Source organism: Scomber japonicus, chromosome 5 (assembly GCF_027409825.1).
Source record: "Scomber japonicus isolate fScoJap1 chromosome 5, fScoJap1.pri, whole genome shotgun sequence".
Taxonomy (NCBI): Eukaryota; Metazoa; Chordata; class Actinopteri; order Scombriformes; family Scombridae; genus Scomber; species Scomber japonicus.
Window position 1 is genome coordinate 5932657 of NC_070582.1, and position 21334 is coordinate 5953990.

Genomic DNA, 21334 nt, shown 5'->3' on the forward strand with positions numbered 1-21334 from the left:
CACTGACTGACTGAGCTGGATGAATCCTCCCACAGCCGGCTCATTCCCCTGAACGCGTCGGTGCAGTTTGAGTGAAGAGCCCCATCAGCTTGGACCACATCTCAAGAGTTGCGGAGCTCCGGTCTGGAAGCGGGCCAAGCCTGTCTGGTGTCAAACCAGCCTGAACAGATACTCTCAGACATCTCATTTCTTCACCTCATTCCTGAGACGGGACTCTGCCCACCCCTTGTGTAAAGCAATTTAAACCTGATAGCACATCATCTGCCTATCTCCACTGAAAATCTTTGCTGGACTATTAGACAGTCGGTCTTAACTTTTTCCTCATAAGCTCTTTGCCACCGTGCAAGAACCTGAGCCAGATATGGCTTTTACGCGCAAACCTCCTTCTGCCAACCATCCCGTGATGATATATTTTTAATTCAAACTTTATTTGGAGAATCAAAATTCTTACTTTAAACCGTTCTTGTGTTTTTATTTTATTTTTATTTTTTTTAAATCCGTGGAAATGCTCCGTCCAGATCCATAAAGGACCTAAGTTTGGTTAATATGAACTTATTGCCAAGTGGAATATGTTTTTATTTATCTGTAGCAATCTGCTGGCTGACGGCCGAGGTCGATGCGTCTTGGTGGTAAGTACTGCACACCTTTTTTTTCTTTTCTTTTTTTTAACATCGTTTTATTGAACTGCAACTGCAACTGCAAAAGCCCGTGCGCATGAGTGCATGGCATTCAAATTAAACTGATGTTTCAAATTCAAGTTTATTGTTACTTCCCGTTGTGCAAACTCGGCATACATGTGCACATAACATCGCTCTCCAGATAAATGAGACACCACACAGAAATCACTATAAAACTGATCCACACTGCTCAGCCGTACTCATGTCCTCGCGATGCGTAAAACGCGCTCCAATCGGGCTGCTAAACGTCTGCAGGCAGGAAAACTAGTCCATGTGACTTGTTTGAAATTATATCGAGTGTAGTTATCCTCCCCTGTGTTTGATTATTGTTAAATAAATACCTATAAAATGTCTAAATTACACTCGAAACTGTTTCATAACTGCCTTTTTTTTTTCTTCTGTGAGTGAGAAATTTCACAGAGATTAAATGTCAAAATTCCCTCCAAGGCTTTCAACTTGTATTTTTGCAGGTTGTTGAAAGCTGAATATTTGAAGAGATACCTTTCCAAAATAAAGTCATTTGATATAATTCAATTTCTCTTCATTTGCTGTTTTTCTCTTTAATCTTTAATGAATATTTGCAAAGGTTCTGTTTCCAACTTTGAGGTAAACTTTTCATATTTCCTATGATAGTGAGATGTTATTTGGACAGATGAGTTTCCTGAACCCTTTTTAAGTGTCTGTTCTGTCTGTAATCATTTAAGAAAATCTGTGAAGCCATGCAAACTGCACCCTGACAGTCTTTCATCATCTTGTTCTGCAGGTACATGGGAGTGCAGGCTTATATCAAGATATTTAGACTTTAGTAGCGAGGGATAGGTTCAGCATTTTCTTAATTTTCTCTCTCTGAGCTCATTTTAAAAAGTCAGTGAACAGATTCTGCAGCCGTCTTCCAGCCTTCTGTCGACACATGCACAGATTTTGTCCCATTTTCTAAACTTTTCTTCCTCTCTTTCTGCAGGTACATGGGCACCCTGGGCTCTCAGGTGATGTGCGACAACATCCCTGGTCTGGTGAACAAGCAGCGCCAGCTGTGCCGCCAGCATCCCAAAGTGATGCAGGCCATCGGGGCCGGGATGAAGGACTGGATCACCGAGTGCCAGCACCAGTTCCGCAACCACCGCTGGAACTGCAACACCACGGCCAGAGACCACAACCTGTTCGGACGCCTGTTGCTACGCAGTGAGTAGAGGGGGAACATTAAGAATTACTTTTACTTGAGCCTAGAAAGTCTCATTTTAAACTAATGGAGGTTGTAAAATCATAAGTGAGGAAATCAAACCCTCACTAAGCGTCCTGCCTACTGTAGTGTCCTTGAGCAAAAAGCCCTGACCCCCTCTCAGCTCCAGTGCTGGTGTTCTGTAGTTGACCTCCGACCCTCAGTAAGACAGGCTAGAGAGAAATGAAGGTTGAACAGGTTTTCATGCGGGGGAGGGGTTGAGGGATTAGTAAATAGAGAATTCCATCATTCATGGCTAATTTTTCATGTTTCAGATGTTATAGTCAAGCCTGTTCAAATCTCCATCTTAAATACCTGCTCCGCTTCGTCTCCGTGAATTACGTCTGCAGAGTCAGACATCAGATTAAATTTATATCAAATTAAAACAATGAAATTATCACTTATTGTCTCTGTATTTATATTGTCTCTTCTTATATTGAGACATTAGGGTTCATAGATGTTATCTCTATAAATCTGAACCTATATTAGAAGAAGTCAAGATTACTTTTTTAACTGATTTTGAATATTCTAGTAAGATAATACTACAATGACTCCAGCTATATATTATATTTATCCATATTTCTCCCTCCTTGCAGTAGATGATATTAGATGTACAAGTGTACATAAAGCATCTTATTCATGATATGACGCCTTCGGGTGCTGTCAGGTGCCTTCAACACACTGCATTACTAATAATAGAAAGTGAGTGACTGGATTGACTGCTACACTATATGCTGGATTATGTTTCCAGGTCATTGTTTTGCTGCTGGCACCTTTTTTTTTTTCTTTCTTTCTTTTTTTTTTAGAAATGAATCTCTGATGTCTGATCGTGTGTGTGTGTGTGTGTGTGTGTGTGTGTGTGTGTGTGTGTGTGTGTGTGTGTGTGTGTGTGTGTGTGTGTGTTACAGCACAGCGATCTCAGCTCTCAGTGACAAACACGAACCATAAGCATCAACTTAATGCTGACAAATCCAAACAATTGCTCAGGTTTTCAGAGTGTTGGGTAGATTTACTGCGACACCGAAGCTTTCTGGGAAATAGATACGTCCCCTCGCAGATACGTTCTTTTTCACAGACGTTGGATCACATTCCACACCTCGTCTCACTTTACAATTGTACATTTATCACATCGGTGCAGTCGACTGGTTTCTCTGCTGGTTTGTTCCTCCGTTGGGGGGGCTTCATGTTACTCAATACTTTATTATAATTTAGTAATATTATGACTTCTGGTGCACAGATTAAAAGCTGAACCTGAATCTGTCAATGGATGCAAAATTAAATGGCCTCAAATTTGATACAAATCAATGATTTTAGGACCTTTTTTAAGCTTCCAGCATCTCAAATGAATCATATTTCATCTTTTTGCTCTTTTATCTTATTAAAAATCAAATATATTCAGTACTTTTGTATTGTCCATCAAGCTAATCAATTTGAATAGTTCACCTTAGATTCTTGAAACTGTTATCAACATTTTTCTCTATTTTTTTCTCACATTTTATTATTATCGATTAATTGATTTTAATTTTTAGCAATAACTAATAATGTGAAATAAAATTCAGTTTCATCATAGGGATGTTTGTGTTTTTCTTAGGTTCACTTAGCTACTGTCTCAGTTAGTGATTTACTCTCCACTCAGCTCGTTTAAGAGAGAAAACGTTGACTTTTCCCCAAATAAAAGTAACCTCGCCACTTTCAACATCCTCATCGGGTCAGCGGCACTGTTTATCTTCTCTGATCACTTGCTGGAGAAAAGACTTGATTTATTGTGCAGTTTTACAAGTGAAGAGTAGAAAAAAGTCACTTTTTTTGCGGGGGGAGTTGGAGTGGAAAATGAATGTTATGAAGAATGTGACAAATGACTCCTCCCAGGCAGTAAAGTGCGATCAGCAGCAGCGTCAGGGATTGAAATGATTAACAAGTAATGAGTAGCAATAAGCTGCCTGTCGCTGCCTGTGACAGATGTGAGCGTCGGACAGATGCATCCTGTCAAATTAAACGTGCCACTCTGTATCTGAGCTGCTAAAATCAGTCATCTTCTTTTTGAGGACATGTTATAACAAGTCATAATCTTTTTTTTTTTATTGCCACTGGAGGATCATCTGCAGCACTGATGTTCCTCTCCCATGCTCTGAGACTTAACCTGCGAGGCGGATCCTTCGACTTATTCCGTTTCATGTCGAGGCCTCTAATCAGCCGTGTGGTATTCAGACCTCCCAGCTGGGGCCCCCGGACGTGTCACACAGCATTATCACGGCACGCCGAGGGCCCCCCCCCACACTCCCCCTCTCCCCCCTGTCCACGAAGCTCCTTATTGTCAATGTCAGCGGGCTAATTTCAAACAATTACACAGGAGTTTTCCCTCTCTGGTGTCGTGTTCTCTCAGCGTTCTCCTCATTAACCTTGTTAGGCACGCTCAACTTAGCTGCTGGACCTGGAGTGATCATGCATACACACACAGACACACACACACACACACACACAGACACACACACACACACACACACACACACACACACACACACACAGAAGTGACTATGTGTGAAGGATTGTCTTTCGATACCTTAATTTGAGAAACTAATTTCTCTGCAAAATTGAGAAAAGATGAAATTCTCAAATAGCTATACAAGAACTTTAACTTCATAAATTGAGGCTAAGATTAAGGCGAGAGATTAAGTTTGATTAGAATCAGAAACTGTTTGATCAATTAATGAGTAAACCAGACATCCAATAGCAGCCTTTAGTTCTTGGCAGTTTTGGGTATTTTATTTGGTTTGTATTGAGATTCAATACCTGGTAGTGTTGTTTGCAGTAATATGTCCATTCCTGTTAAAAGATTAATTAAGTTTAAGTAATTTATCAAATTAAAAGTGTCTAATATTTGTAGGTTAAAGCTCCTCTAAAGTGAGGATTTCCATCTTTTCCTCTATCTCATATTTTAAACTGAATCCTTTTTTATCTGTATTTGGAAAGGTTGTAGATTTTCATATTGGGTTGGAGGTGGAGAGGTACAATGAAATCATGTGTGCTTCAACTAGTTCAACTTTAGTTTCACCAACCACAATGACACCATATGTTTAAAGTTACAAACCTTATGATTATCATTCTATCAATCTGCTTTTGGTCGGCATTTTTAAGCAACTGCTGTTCCAGGATTTTTCATACAGTAGTTTTCATTGTTTGTGTCAGAGTCCGGCTTTCCTGTACAGGATACGATCTGCCTGCTCACTCTTAAGGGACTCACAGAAAATGATGTGTGGATATATGTCACGTGATGCGGAAGAAAGACTGGTGCATACCTTTATTTTATTTCATATAATACAAAAGACAATTTCATTAATGTGTCTGTTTGTATGTACTCTAAATAGATGAATCAATTCAGTGTTTGCCTCCACAGTATTTCATGCATGTATCATTTCTTTTAGAAACTATAGCAAATACTATAAATGTGATGATAGAAGATGTCATAATAGCATTGTTTCTAAAAATGCATACTAGGAGCTCCCTGGTGGTCGAGTGGTTACAGCGCATGCCACATAATCGCAGCGTCCCTGGTTCAAATCTGGCCATGCTGCAGGTCGTTCCCCTATCAGCCTTTCTCTCTGCCAGCTGCTGTCTGAATGAAGGCATAAAAAGCCAAAAAATAAACCTTGTATGTAGCGTGACAGGCTAAATGCAGGGCACCAATAATTCAGATAACGCCTGTTGCTTTGAGCACATTGTCATAACTTAAGGTCACTTAGATTTGTCATATCGACTTAGTCTCTCACCTTAAAGCTTCAGTGCAAGCAAGACTTCTGTCGCCCCCTTCTGGCAGCGAGAGTTATTACAAAAACACTGTAGACACACGCCGACATTATAGCCTCCGCCGTGACCTACTCCATCTCACAACTGCCCCAAAATGACTCGATTCACTATCAGAATTTGGCCCATTCAGTCTGATTGACGAGCTGGATTATTAAATGATTATTATTATTATTATTAGATTATTGAGAGAGCTAACCTAAAGTCTGTATTGTGCATGCTCTGCCCGTACAGCATGCACAATATGCATTCACCTGGCATACTGTGAAATACAGAGAGATTTATCTGGTGGTGGTGATAGACTTAATCAGCATTTTGTGAACCCAATTGGCAAGAACTTCAATGTAACAGGCGTTCATTTAATATACTGCAGGTTTCATTATGACGGCAGGAAAGTAAGAGTTTAGAGACGTTTGATGATTCGGTCTGATTCAGATGACACATTATTATTTTCTGACATTTTATGGATGACATGATTCATGCATTGAATAAGTAATGTATCAACTAATGAAAATAATCCTGAGCTGCAGCCCTAAACATCAAAAATCCACATATTTTATTGCTGTCACTGCAGGGTAGTGTCAAGACTTTGTAGTAGTGGTTAAACACACACACACACACACACACACACACACACATGCACACACACACTTGCCCTGTCTCAACCTTTGATCCCTCTCAGATCTCTCATCAGTTACATGCAGAGGGAGATAAGGAATTTCTATCAGGGCATTGCTGGTAAATGTTAGCAGTTGGAGGTAGATGAAGCGTTTTTTTATTTCATGCCTCGCAAGAAATAAAAGCTTCTAGCAGACAACAACAAACACGGGTCATACAGGTAGCAGCGGTGGCCAAACATTTTAAGGATCTTTCGGTTTATCGCGGCTTTATTCTGCCGTCAGTCTGCCTGTATCGGGAAACGCCAGGTTCGAGATCAATAAGAGATAAAAGTGTAATGTTTGATTTACATCAGTGGAGTTTATTGATGTAGAGAAGTGTACCAGTACCTGTGCTGATGACGATTTCCTTTACTAGTCTGAATGCTTTCTAGTGTTTGTACAAAGAATACGGTGTTAACCTCTGACCTCAAAGTGTAGCTCTGTTCCTTGTTTTCTAGGATGCAAAGTTTATTTATTTATTTAATTATTAACTGTGCAAAATATGACATGAAAAACAAGAAAACACCTGGCTTTGTTTCCTCTTTTTCCTCTCAGGCAGCCGCGAGGTGGCCTTCGTCTACGCCATCTCCTCGGCTGGTGTGGTTTACACGCTGGCACGAGCCTGCAGCCAAGGCGAGCTGGACTCCTGCTCGTGCGATCCTACTAAGAAGGGTTCGTCACGGGACTCCAAGGGCTCCTTCGACTGGGGCGGCTGCAGTGACCACGTGGAGCACGCCATGCGCTTCAGCCAGGCCTTCGTAGACGCCAAAGAGAGGAAAGAGAGGGACGCCCGGGCGCTCATGAACCTGCACAACAACCGAGCTGGCAGGAAGGTGAGGAGGCGTGGACCTGAGAAGTGAATACCCGAAGGAATCAACTGAAATGATTTAGAGATTGCATTATGTTTGTGAAAGGCTGGTTTAATTTTCCAGTTGTGGAAGAGGACGAAAAATAGTCTAAATCTTGAGTTAAATCTATAAAAATGCTCATCGTTGTTTGGCAGTAAGTATTCAGTTAGTTCAACAACTCAATAATTAACTTGTATTATGAACTTTTATTTTACTTTAAGCACAAAAAACACCTTTAAATAGGCAGTTGGTTGTTGGTTTACCTGCATTTGACATACCACAGAAAAGTGTGTTGTTAACCACCCTGCCAAATTTGAATGATTAAAAATGTCAACATGGACGCTACTGTCGACGTCTGAGAACTTTCTGCTGCTAACTCAGCTGCTAGCTCGGCGGCTAACTCGGCGGCTAACTCAGCTAACTGTAGACTGTAGTAGTAGTAGTGTGTGCTGAATGTATTTATACCTCTACAGCAGCAGGGGCGGGTTTATGCTAATCAGACCCGCCCACTAAATCCTAAACACAGAAATCTTGAAACACAGTTTGTGAAGCCTAGCTCCACAATTCAAATCTAAATGGTTGAAATGCTTTTTACACCTTTTTTAGAAATACATTTATGACCTATTTAATGTGTTTAGAAGAAAATGTCTTTATTCACTTTACACAGTCTTTGAATGTGATGCTCTACACACAGTTTTGTCCTAATCCTTCTCCCTATTGTCCTCCCCAGGCGGTGAAGCGCTTCATGACTCTGGAGTGTAAATGTCACGGTGTGAGCGGGTCGTGCAGCGTCCGGACCTGCTGGCTGGCCATGGCCGACTTCAGACGCACCGGCGAGCACCTCCGCAAGAGGTACAACGGCGCGGTGCAGGTCGCCGTCAATCAATACGGCACCGGCTTCACTGCTGCACACTCACACTTCAAACGACCAAGCAAGAACGACCTGGTGTACTTCGAGGACTCGCCAGACTACTGCATACGTGACCACGAGTCAGGTAAACAACATTTTAGTCTTTTTTAAGCTTTAATATAGCACATCTGAGAAGAGGATCACTTGTGCTGACTGAATTGATCCCTTCCTATCCCTACCTTTAAATATTTGATTTCCCAGCAAGCATTGATTTATTGAGTTACATAATTTTTGGCCACTTGGGGGCGACGAAAACAAGCTGTGAATGCAACATTGACGTACCACCACCTTTTAAGTTGATATGTTGTATACCGGTGCAAACAGCTGCATATTCCCACATCCAGCAGTTACTGATCAACATTATCATTCAATTGGAGACATGTTTCTGCCCACTTGGGAAATTAAAGACTTAAAAAAAAGAAAAAAGGAATAGTCTTACATCTACATCCGCTCTAATTTCTCACTTAAAAAAAGGGGGAAAAAAGCTGTGATTGCCTTTTAAGTTAATATGTTGTATACTGGTTTGCAAACAGCTGCATATTTCCACATCCAGCAGTTACTGATCAACATTATCATTCAATTGGAGTCATGTTTCTGCCCACCTGAATCCAATATTCACTCTCTTTTATCTCTGTTTTTACTCTCTACCAACTTCCTAAGGGCAAAATCTGGCTTTTTAGCTTCTAAATGCTCCACTATGTTCACCAGATAGTCTACAGCTAACTGTGTTTGCCTGTTTGGTGCTGAGCAGGTAGTCCACAGTGACTTTTTACAGCCTTTTCTCTGACGATGACGCTATGAGTGCACTGAGATTGAACCAAGACAGTAAAGTTGCAACCAGACAGCTAAACAATGAGATGAAACTCACTATGAAGCTCTATAAAGCTCTCTAAAGCCGCAGAGATTTTGATAATTCTCCACTGAAGCTTCTTGCATTAAGTGCTCTCATTTGAAATATCCGTTTAAGCCACTTTTAATCAGGTCATATACTGTCATTTAAATTCTCCTGAAACAACCAGAATATGGAACCAGGTCATATCAAACACTTGAACTTTTCCACTAAATTTGGCCCAGTGTTAACTTCAACGTTTATATTACTTTTTGGTCTCTTTGGTAAAGGTCTGAGATTTGACACGCTATTTGGTTTCCGCTTGAATTGAAACAGGATTACGGTATTTTCTCACCATGCCAAATGAACCAAACCCAAAAAGTAAATCCTTCAGAGTTCAAGTGAACCACTTCAACAAACACGGTTGGTTGGCGTGAACATGCCTACGAAGTGTGAACTGAATGGTCATGAGGGTTATTTAATGCTTGATCACAGATGTTTGGTTGAATCACGCCTCCGAAAACCTCCAGCAGGTACAGCTGTCTTCTTGGCACCCGAGCCTGCCCAACCTTTGCTTTGGCATTGCACATATACAACAGAACTGGTTCCAATGTGGTTTATCAGCTGTCAGTGTTTTGGTGTGTCAATGTGCCAAATAGGTTCACGATCAAAGGGGCTTCTTTCTTTTTTTTTCGTAGTTCGTTTTATCTTATTCCAGTAGGGATACATAAGATCTTTAAAGATAATCCCCCAAACTGTCCTTAAATGTAAAAGCAAAGAAGGAACATTTATGCTCAACTTTTTATGGCTGTTTATGAAAAATGAAACGTCAGGCGTTTGTTTTCCCTGCTGCTTGCTGACCAACAGGTGATAATGATTTGATTTGATTTATCCCTCCTGTTGTCCTTGAGTCAAGGAAGGAAGGAAGGGAGGGAGGAAAGAAGGAAGGAAAGGGAGGGAGGGAAGAAGGGAGGAAGGAAGGGAGGAAGAAGGAAGGAAAGGAGGGAGGGAAGAAGGGAGGAAGAAGGAAGGAAGGAAGCAAGGAAAGGAAAGAAGGAAGGGAGGTAGGAAGGAAGGAAGGAAGGAAAGGAGGGAGGAAGGGAGGGAGAAAGGAAAAGAGGAAGGAAGGGAGGAAGAAGGTAGGAAAGGAGGAAGGACGGGAGGAAGAAAGGAAAAGAGGAGGGAAGGAAAGAAGGACAGAGGAATGAAGGACGAGGTGAAGGTAGGGGGGAGGGAAGAAAGAGAGATGGAAAGAAGGAGGGATGGAGGAAGGAAGAACAGAAGGAAGGAAGAAAAGGGGATGAGGAAGGAAAGAAAGAGAGAAGGAGGGAGGAAGGAAGGAAGGAAGGAAGGAAGGAAGGAGAGAAGAAAAGGGGATAGAGGAAGGAAAGAAGGAAGGAGGAAAGAGAGAAGAAGGAAAGAAGGAAGAGAGGAAGGAACGAAGGAATGAAGGAAGGACAGAAGGAAGGAAAGAAGGGAGGAAGGAAGGACGAAGGAAGGAAGGAAGGGAGGCAGGAAGGGAGGAAAGAAGGAACAGTCAAAACAGACGGGGTCAATTTGACCCGGGAGGACGACAGGAAGGTTAATTTGAATTGATTGCTGCCTCTACAAGAAATGGCACGTTGCTCTTTCACATTTGCCCCGAGGTCTAGATCTTACAGATTGAAACGTTGCCTTCAGAAGAAAAGAAAATGATTTATTAAGAGTCTAACTGTGTGCAGACCTCGCTCGCTTTATACCTGTGCAATGGCATCAATTACACTTCTTATTATTACAAGCTCATTATTGATTGAGATCCAACAGAGGGGCGGGTGTAATAAGTATTTCACTGGCGTTTTTATTGATGCACCGTTTTGTGATTAGCTCTGTTTGAACATGTGAGAGCAGGGAGATAGTGCTCTTAAAGAAAACACACAAGACTGATCAGAGAGAGCAACATCAATCACCACAGCCTTAGAAATGTTCAGATCCTTGGACAGGAATAAATCCCAGAGTGTGCTCTTTGGTGTGTGTGTGTGTGTGTGTGTGTGTGTGTGCGTGCGCTCCATCACATGCTGAGTTAGTCCATAGTTATTAAGAAAAAAAACACAGTTATTTAGTTTTTCTGTCCTGGGCGTTGTCAACATCACTCAGCACGTTGACATGCAGCAAAAAAATCGAATTTCTGATCGTATCAGATAAAGACATGCATAAGACCGGATCACTTGTCTGAGTATACATGCCGTTCAGAGAATCGGATAAATGGCCGGAGCATGGCTGGCTCCGTTGCGCTATGTGGCGCTGTAGCCCTCTCATCAAAGAGCCACTTCCTGTTTACCTCAACAGAAACAACAAACTGTCTGAACAAACTCGTCTTGCGCCCATCCATAAGTTTTAATATATTCAATTCTTGCACTTGGTTGATCATGAACCGGGTGTCCTCGTCCGTCCAGAAGTGTGTTGTTTATGTTGTTGAAGCCATGTTGTTTAACGTTACCCCGGCAACAACACTACGTTGTTTAACGTTTCCCCGGCAACAACACTACTAGTTAATGACGTCACCAGAGGGAATTCTCGAGCATGTGCAGAATGCAAAATCCGATTTAGATACAATTGCAGAGTATACATGCCGTTAAAATGCCGACTATGAACAAATTATCTAGGTGTTCTTATCCGATTTTGAGATATCCGTTATGGTCCAAAGTAGGTCTGATGTAGATTGGACTAAGATGTTTACAAGCATTTTAAAAGTCCAAACTATGTCTGATATGATCAGAAATTAGATTTTTTTGCTGCATGTAAACGTGCTGACTGTTAAAATCAACAACACAGTCAAAGTCAATAGACAGCACTTCAGCAAAGTCATCAAAAAGGTTGCATTTATCGAGGTGGTCTTTAGATATTTAGGAACATAGCTGGAGTAGAGGAATTCAACTGAAGAGTTTCATTTTTATTTGCATTGGTGGAAACTCCTCCTCCTTTCTCATACACTCTTGCATCACTCATAAAATTGAAGTTTGGAGGTGTTGACTCGATTAGAACAGCTTCACTGTTCTCTTGATTTAACCTAGTTTTAAAAAGTTAATTTTAAAACCATAAAATCAAGATTATGCTTGAATGAAAGCATGGATTAAACCTCCTGTTGTCCTCAGGTCAAGGAAGGAAAGGAGTAAGGACAGGTGGAAGGAGGAAAAGAGTAGAGAAGGAAGGGAAGAAGGAAAGAAGGAAGGAAGGGAGGAAAGGAGTAAGGATGAAAAGAGGAAGGAATTTAGGAGAGAAGGAAAGGAGGAAGGAAGGAAGGAAGGAAGGAGGAAGGAAAGAAGGAAGGAAGGAGGAAGGAAGGAAGGAAGGAAGGAAAGGAGTAAGGAGGGAGGGAGGAAAGGAGGGAGGAAGGAAGAAAGGAAGTAAGGAGGGAAGAAGGGAAGGAAAAGAGGACGGAAGGAAGTAAGCAAGGAAGGATGGAAGGAGGAGGAGGGAGCAAAGAAAGAGAGGAGGAGGGGAAGAAGGAACAGTCAAAAGAGACAGGGTCAATTTGACCCGGGAGGACGACACAAGGGTTAAAAGTGTTTTCCTAACATTTAAAGGTAGATTTAGAGTCTTCAAAGCATCATCTGACCAGTTTTTTGGGGATAGACTATAGCTGACAAGGAACGGATGCTAAATTAGCTAAATTAGCAGAATCGGTTGGGTGCTTCCTGTTTCTTAGCAGCACCCTTCACCACCCTTTTTTCTATTACCTATTAAGACAGGATTTTAGGAAAGTGGCACATTGAGCCCCAGCTTGTCCAGGAATGAGTCATGAGAGCCTTCAGCCTTCCAGCCTGGACCCAGCAGATATCAGTCAGAGCTTGCTGTATTTTGTACACAAATAAGTGGGTGTGCTGCTGTGCTTTTATTTGGCTGGAGAGACAAGACGATGATTCAGATGATGTAATGGAAGGAGTGGGCGTGATAACCGTGACGATTATGTCAAAACTGGCTGAGGACTTTTGGTGGAAGTGGACGCCAAAAAGAAGGGTTTAGGGGGGAGAGAAATCTTTAATCTGGTGTGTAAACTCTGAGAAGAAGGAGGGGAGAAAGGGTGACTGGAGATGAGAGGGGTGACCTGGATGGGGTTTGTTAGGGGTGAAGAAGGTGAAGAAGGGGTGGAGACTCATCTTCCTTTTGGCTCTGATGTCTCTCATGTTTTTAAAGGTCTCTGCAGGCGTTGGCTCTTTCAAAGTTTCTACCACATTTTTGTTATGTCTTCTCCTTCTTCTTTTGATTCCTCTTGTCCTTGGCAGAGGGAGCAGATGGGCGATGCAGGATTTAAAATAGTTAGACATAAACAATTTTACACTTGACTATTTAACCCTCCTGTCGTCCTCCCGGGTCAATTTGACCCCGTCTCTTTTGACTGTTCCTTCTTTCCTTCCTTCTCCCCTCTTTGTTTCATTTTTCCTTCCTTCTTGCCCTCCTCCCCTCTTTCTTTGCTTCCTCCTCCTTCCTTCCTTCCTTCCTTCCTTCCTTCCTTCCTTCCTTCCTTCCTTCCTTCCTTCCGCCCTTCCTTCCTCCTTTCCTTCCTTCCTACTTTCCTTCCTCCCTCCTTACTCCTTTCTTTCCTTCCTTCTTTCCTTCCTCTTTTCGTCCTTACTCCCTTCTTTCCTTCCTCTTTTCGTCCTTACTCCCTTCCTTCCTTCCTTCCTTCCTTCCTTCCTTCCTTCCTTCCTTCCGCCCTTCCTTCCTCCTTTCCTTCCTTCCTACTTTCTTTCCTCCCTCCTTACTCCTTTCTTTCCTTCCTTCTTTCCTTCCTCTTTTCGTCCTTACTCCCTTCCTTCCTTCCTTCCTTCCTTCCTCCTTTCCTCCTCCCTTCCTTCTCTCCTTCCTTCCTCTTTTCCTCCTTACTTCTTTCCTTCCTTCTGTCCTTCCTTGACCTGAGGACAACAGGAGGGTTAAATCCAAAGTCCATCTACCCTTAAAAACGATGATTGCGGGTCCAAGAAAAAGTAAAAATTTGTCAATAAAGTGCAGTGAATGAACAGTACATGCAGTGGAGCAGATTTTTGGCTACGTCCAAGCCAAAAATCTGCTGAATCTCTCAACTCCTCAACTTCGGACTGGTGGTGGAGGACCACTGATAAACACCTCAGCTGACTGTTCTACAGGTCAATAAAGTCTCGTCTCAGTACTTTTAAGACTGTTTCACAACATCATTGGTCCCTGTGTGCACTATGATGATTTTCACAGTTGGATGTGCAGCCACGATATGCAGGATTTCTCTCCGTCATGTTTTAGAGACCAGATCTTTGAGAAAACAAGAGTATATTGGTGGGTGTGGGTGGGTCTTTTACCGCACATGCTTCTTATATCTTTTACCGTAAAGTCACCCACAGAGTTTGAGGCCCAGTGGACATCTTTTCCCCCTCTGTAGACTCTTCTTCTACTTTCTGATTTACTCTCAGTTCCCTGCTGTGTGAAGATGAGAGCTTATCCAGGTCATCAGATGTGGATTCAGAGGTTCTGCAACAGCGGAACAAATCTGTTCTCCAGTTGCACACTCGTTTTGGTTTTGTTGCTAATTCTGACGTTTTTTCGTAGCTGTCCACGTAGTACTACTAAGAGTATAAAGGGGTTTTTGAAGAGGCCCGCTGTTGCCTGGACGATAATGCGGGCCAGCCGGTTGCATCACAAATCTCAGGGCGCTGGGCTCTGCCTGTTACTCGTCCTCCCATTTCACAGGGAAGTGATTTACTCTTAGGAGACTTCCAAGGAGGATTACCACTTTGTAGATTTGTTATCCGGTACACAGCCCTCCTGTTTCTCCATCGTCTTGTTGGTGCTAACTAGCCGATGATGTTCTCCACTGTCTGTTTTGAGTCCGTGGTCCTGCATAGTCCATTGGTCTCCAGCTCTGCAATCTTCTGTAGGAGTTTATTGAAGTTGTCTGTAAAGATTTGTTGGACGTCTTACTGCTAATTAGGTTTAGTAGTTTAATACCATGTTTTCAGTCACTGCAGTATAGGTCTGTGCTGTTGTTGGCCTCGCTCACATAGGACTGAGGAGGTCATAAAAATGATGAAATATAGCAATAGCTTATTATATCTACAAAGAATTACAGTCTCAGTGATTTATACGTATCCTGGAGCAGCTACTTGTAATTTATTGCAGGAAATAAACAAGAATATGAGCAGAAAGCAACAAATATCCGCACTCTGCTCTCACCTCGAGTCGCCATGCCTGATCTTTCTCTAGATTTTATGCATAATAGAAAATGATGCTTATATACTTCATTATTAACTTATTTTACTGTGTGTGTGTGAGTGCTTTACAATGGAGGTTAGGGTTCGTGTGAAGGTGCCGCAATCTGTTTTGAGTTTTGTGTTGCATTATTCACAGAGGAATGTTATTTATTTAGAGCTGCAGTGATTATTTATTTAGTTAATTGACCCAAAACTAACGGCCATATTGTGCTTATTGATCATTCTGAGTCTTTCTTTTTTCTTTTTGTTGAAGAAAAAAGGGGTTAAACTTCTTAAATGTGAATATTTTCTGGTTTCTTTAGTCCTTTTGTAACAGTAAATTGAATATAAAGCACATTTTATTATAAAAGTAAACACAAAAGTATCCTCTCTTCCACTCCCACAGTGACTGATTCCCCCCAAAATACCAAAATACATAAAGTAAATGTAAACACACCCATACAAAGCTACATACATTCATTCCCTTAAATGCAATTACACATTACACATAAATAATTTCCACATCTCAAATATAATCAAAAGCAAGAGCAGGTTGTTTGAAGATTGGTACAAAGAGAATAGAAATGAAAGGAGGTAACAGATCTAAGTGAGCTGGGCAGGTTTAAATTTAAAGCACGTCGTCACTTTGCTTTTAAGATATTCTAGGAACGAGGGAAAAAAGGATACTCAGTGTTGCCTTAGGGACTTTACAATGATCCACAGTATAGTATAGGAGATTAAAAGTTAATTTAGGTAAGAAAGATAGTTGAAGAAAATGAGTTTTAAAATAAATTGCATTCAGTGAAAATGTGGCAAATCATACATAATGGAGTCTATAAGGACACTTCAAAAGAGGAAGGAAAGAAGGAAGGAAGGACAGAGGGGTGAAGGAAGAAAGAAAAGGGGATGGAGGAAGGGAAGAAGGAAAGAAAGACAGAAGGAGGGAGGAAGGAAGGAAGGGAGAAAGAAGGAAGGAAAAGAGGGAGGGAAGAAGAAGGAAGGAAAGAAGGACAGAGGGGTGAAGGAAGAGGTGAAGGTAGGGGGGAGGAAAGAAAGGGAGAAGGAAGGATAGAGGAATGAAGGAAGGAAGAAAAGGGGATGGAGGAAGGAAAGAAGGAAAGAAAGACAGAAGGAGGGAGGAAGGAAGGAAAGGAGGGAGGGAAGAAGGGAGGAAGAAGGAAGGAAAGGAGGGAGGGAAGAAGGGAGGAAGAAGGAAGGAAAGGAGGGAGAAAGGAAAAGAGGAAGGAAGGAAAGAAGGACTTCAAAACTACTAAACCTATAGAAACTTTAATAAGCTACATTAAAAGGATGAAGTTTCTGAGGTATTCTGATAATAATATCTGCATAGTCTAGTATTAGTAATATTAACTTTGAATCATCACTTTCCTGACTTGTAGTGTGAAACAGTTAATAAAAGATATAGTATTCTTTTTTCTTTATCACTGAGTCAAAATGAAGCTTTAAACAAAGTTGAGAATCAAGTAATTATTTGACTGATTATTGGTTAAAAGCAAATAACTAGGCACAAATGGCCCACTGTGAGACTTCAGATGTCAAATTGACCCTGTCAGTTTTGACTGTTCCTTCCTTCCTTCCTTCCTTCCTTCCTTCCTTCCTTCCTTCCTTCCTTCCTTCCTTCCTTCCTTCCTCCCTCCTTTCCTTCCTTCTTCCTCCCTTACTCCCTCCTTCCTTTCCTTCCTTCTTCCTCCCTTCCTCCCTCCCTCCTTTCCTTCCTTTTTCCTCCCTTGCTCCCTCCCTCCTTTCCTTCCTCCCTTCCTTCTTTCTTCTGTCCTTCTTTCCTTCCTTCCTCCCTCCTACCTTCCTTCCTCCCTTCTTTCCTCCATCCTTCATTCCTAACAGTTGTTAGTTGCAGCCTCAGTCTTATACTTTTAGGCGATGTAGACAGTGATGTGTGTGTGTGTGTGTGTGTGTGTGTGTGTGTGTGTGTGTATCATAATGTCAACGCCTGTTCTGCTAACTCTTTGTATTTTCTTAGCGATGTATCAAACTCAGCTTCTAACATCAAAAAAAAAAACATCCATCTTGACTTGATGCTTCAGCTCTGATATCAGCCTGTAAAAACTCTTCCTCCTGTTCTTTACACTTTCTCCGCTCATCAGTCGTGTCAGAGAAGAAGACGGTGGGTGGATTTGTCTACGATTATATAACATGTAATAAATTCTATATATACGTCCGGGAACAAGACAGAGGACTGTGAGAAAGAAAAAGTTTGTGTATGAAAACTGTGTGAGAAAGAAAAGATGAAGAAAAGGTGTATGAGTTTGAGGTGTGTGTGTGTGTGTGTGTGTGTGTGTGTGTGTGTGTGTGTGTGTGTGTGTGTGTGTGTGTGTGTGTGTGTGTGTGTGTGTGTGTGTGTGTGTGTGTGTGTTGGAGTGGATCTGGATGCCTCTCAGGCAGCAGATGATCCGTGGCGATCGGGTGTCAGCCAGTTTAAGACCCATTACACACTTCTGTAGGCTGAAACCTTAGAGCACCGCACATCACTATAAATCACCACCAATGAAAACACACACACACACACACACACACACACACACACACACACTCGAGGGCATACTTGCCCAGCGAAGGGGAGGCATATTTTGGGGCAGCTCGGATCCCACAACACAATACAAGACAAACGCACACACACACAAGAGGAAGTCTACAGTGTGTTAGCAGCATGTATGTATGTATGTGTGAGACGCTGCTCTGTGGTCTAATGTCGACTTTCTGCTTCTGAAAACGTGAAATTTCTCTTTAAAACTCTTAAAAATAATCAGTTCAAGCTTCCTCACAGCTACAGCTACGGGTTTTACCAAATATTGTGTCGTGCAACTAAAAGTGCCAAGGTGATCAGCAGAAGATAAACACATAAAACCACATTTCCCCCAGAAGAACGTGGTGCTATCAACATCTTGATTGAGCCAAAGGTCCAAAAGTTCAGTGTTTTTTTTTTTTCTAAATTAGAGCTCAAAAAATAGACCAAGACCAGAGCAACTATTTTTTGACTTTTATCAGGTAAAAAAAAGCCATATATTTTTTGGCTTCAGCTTCTCAGACGTTGAGGATCAGCTGTTTTTTAAGTCATTGTAAACTGAACATCTTCATATTACAACAGGACTCTGGGAATCTGTGTTGAGCATATTTCACTATTTTTTGAAATTTTACAGGATAAACAATGAATGGATTAGTCAAGAATAATCAATAGAATACTCAAAAATAAAAAATTGTAATTGCATTTGTAAACTTGATCATTTTATCATCTGATTTCTGATTTCTGATTTCTCAAATAGTTGTTTGGTTAATATAAAATGTTAGAAAATTATGAAAAAAGCTGATCACTTTGATCAGAATCAGCTGATTCCTGAATTTCATCTTTTGTCCAAAACAACAGTCCACAACTCAAATATATTTAGTTTATTATCATTAACCCATTAAAAGCTGGGAAAGCAGATACGTCATTTTGTAGTATTTGTAGTTTTTTCCACCTATGTCCGGTCTCTTGGTCGATGAAATGCATCAGAATATACACGTGGGAGTGTCGCAATGAGTTTGTTGAATTTTTTAAAAACTTTATTGAAGGTTTGGACAAATAAACTCAACTTCTCCTGAAAGCCACAGGTTTCTCAAATAGTTGTTTGGTTAATATAAAATGTCAGAAAATTATGAAAACGTCTGATCATTTATTCCTAAATTTCATCTTTTGTCCCAACCAACAGTCCACAACTCAAATATATTTAGTTTATTATCATTAAAGACTAAAGTAACTGGAAAATATTCACATTTAAGAAGCTGGAATCAGATAATTTGAACAATAACAAAAAAAAACCCAAAAACAAGGATTAAACTATCATCATAATAAATAGGTGGTTTGCTGTATCTTTTATTGTAGCTTCCAGGTGACGTCAGGTTCACACTTTTTAACCCTCCTGTTGTCCTCGAGTCAAGGAAGGAAGGGAGGAAGAAGGAAGGAAAGGAGGGAGGAAGGAAAGGAAAGGAAAGGAAAAAAATGAAGGACGGAGGAAAGAAGGAAGGAAGGAGGGAGGGAGAAAGGAAAAGTGGAAGGGAGGAAGGAACGAAAGAGGGACAGAGGAAAGAAGGAAGGAAGGAGGGAAGGAAAGAAAGAAAGAGACAAGGAGGAAAGAAGGACATAAGGAAGGAAGAAAGAAAGGGGGATAGAGGAAGGAAAGAAGGAAGGGAGGAAAGAAAGAGAGAAGAAGGAAAGAAGGAAGGACACAAGGAAGGAAGGAAGGAAGGAAAGAAGGAGGGAAGGACAGAAGGAAGGAAGAAAGGGGGATAGAGGAAGGAAAGGGAGGAAAGAAAGAGAGAAAAAGGAAGGAAGGAAGGAAGGAAGGAACAGTCAAAAGTCAATTTAAGTGAGTGTGGCTCAAAAACAAACAAGTCGAGCTTTAGAGTCCGTCTCTCCCTCTCTCTCTCTCTCTCTCTCTCTCTCTCTCTCTCTCTCTCTCTCTCTCTCTCTCTCTCTCTCTCTCTCTCTCTCTCTCTCTCTCTCTCGAGGACTTTTAGGAGTCAAAGGATCGCTGCGTTTGATGTTACAGAGAATCAAACGTTCAGAGCTTTCAGTCACAGGACAGTTCATCATGACGTGTGTTCTGTGTGCAGGTCAGATTTTGGAGGCACCGTCATGGTCTATAAGGTACTGAGAGGACTTTTATGAGCTTAAAGAGTCAATTAAAGCTGTTCAGATATGTTCAGACACATGGTTTACATTCAGAGACACTGGATAGAAAATAGAAGTACTCTAGTGTTATAATATATGTAGTAATTTTAACAGATTGTAAATTGGAGTAAAAGCAAACGTTTTGGTAACTTTTAATGTATTAACACTAAAAACTCATTTTATACTGAGTTTGGCAGCCAGTTGATGCTCAAATACAAATCTTAAAGGTCCACAAATATTTTTTTCAATGAGTCAAAGGTCCGTTTATTAGTCGGTCAAGCCGCAACAAATCAATGTATCCACCACCACCAACTAACTTAACAATACAGTGGTGTATAGTAGAAAAATATGACTCAACTATAAAATGTATTTTTACACATGGTTTACATTCAGAGACACTGGATAGAAAGTAGTATTGTAATATTAACAGATTTGATAACACAAGTGTAAATTGGAGTAACAGCAAATTTAAACTTGGTAACTTTTAATGTATTAACAGTAAAAACTCACTTTATACTGAGTTTGGCAGCCAGTTGATGCCACAACAAATCAATGTATCCACCACCAACCAACTCAACAATACAGTACTGTCTAGTAGAAAAATAGAATATATGACTCAACTATAACATGTATGTTTAATTTTAACAACAAAACAAAATGTCCTTTTCATAAAAACAACATCATCATCAAATAAATACTCAAAAACAAAACTTATTTTTCGTTTTAACATAAATTCAAATAAATACTTATAAAGAAAAATAATCCAAAACAAATATTAGGTAAAAATGTAGGTCGAGCTGCAACTGCACTTGCCCAACAAGTCACAGCCTATCAGCGCATTGTTGCCATGGAGACCAAAATACACACAGTGAAGGACTGGAGTCACACATCCATACCAGCGATAAAACGGCTAATTACGACTAATTACGACTTGTGCGAACACTCGCATTTAATAATAATAATAGTTTATGCAAAATTTTTCTTTTTTTAAGATAAGACCAGGGTCCACAGATAGTTGTCCCGCGGTCCGGACACATGGGTCTGTTCTAAACCGTATACTTTCCTACTACTCGTACTAACTCTGACGTCATTTGAAGTATGTAGTGTGTTTCAACTGTGTAGTGATTTAGAGTATGTGAGAAGTTCCTGGATGGTTTACTAGATTCTCCAGAAATGCAGAGTATGCATCAAGAGCTGACTACTCACACTCACATTACCCAAGATGCAACGCTACTACTCACACTCACATTACCCAAGATGCAACGCTACTACTCACACTCACATTACCCAAGATGCAACGCTACTACTCACACTCACATTACCCAAGATGCAACGCTACTACTCACACTCACATTACCCAAGATGCAACGCTACTACTCACACTCACATTACCCAAGATGCAACGCAACTTCTGAAAAAAACCCAAAATATAAATGTCACAGGTAGCTACAGCGAGGGCATGTTCGCTTCCTGTTTTCAAAATAAAAGCACCAATATGCGGTTTCGAACA

The 21334-nt window shown here is 41.0% G+C and overlaps 1 protein-coding gene across 1 annotated transcript in view; it reads left to right on the plus strand.

Annotated features, from left to right (window-relative positions):
* The first annotated feature begins 546 nt into the window (after positions 1–546).
* wnt2 (wingless-type MMTV integration site family member 2) overlaps positions 547–21334 on the plus strand; it is a 27008-nt gene continuing 6220 nt past the window's right edge. The window contains exons 1-4 of the mRNA XM_053318912.1: positions 547–629; positions 1639–1859; positions 6912–7189; positions 7935–8199. Of these exons, the coding sequence (XP_053174887.1) occupies positions 547–629; positions 1639–1859; positions 6912–7189; positions 7935–8199 (847 nt within the window). The remainder of the gene's footprint in view (positions 630–1638; positions 1860–6911; positions 7190–7934; positions 8200–21334) is intronic.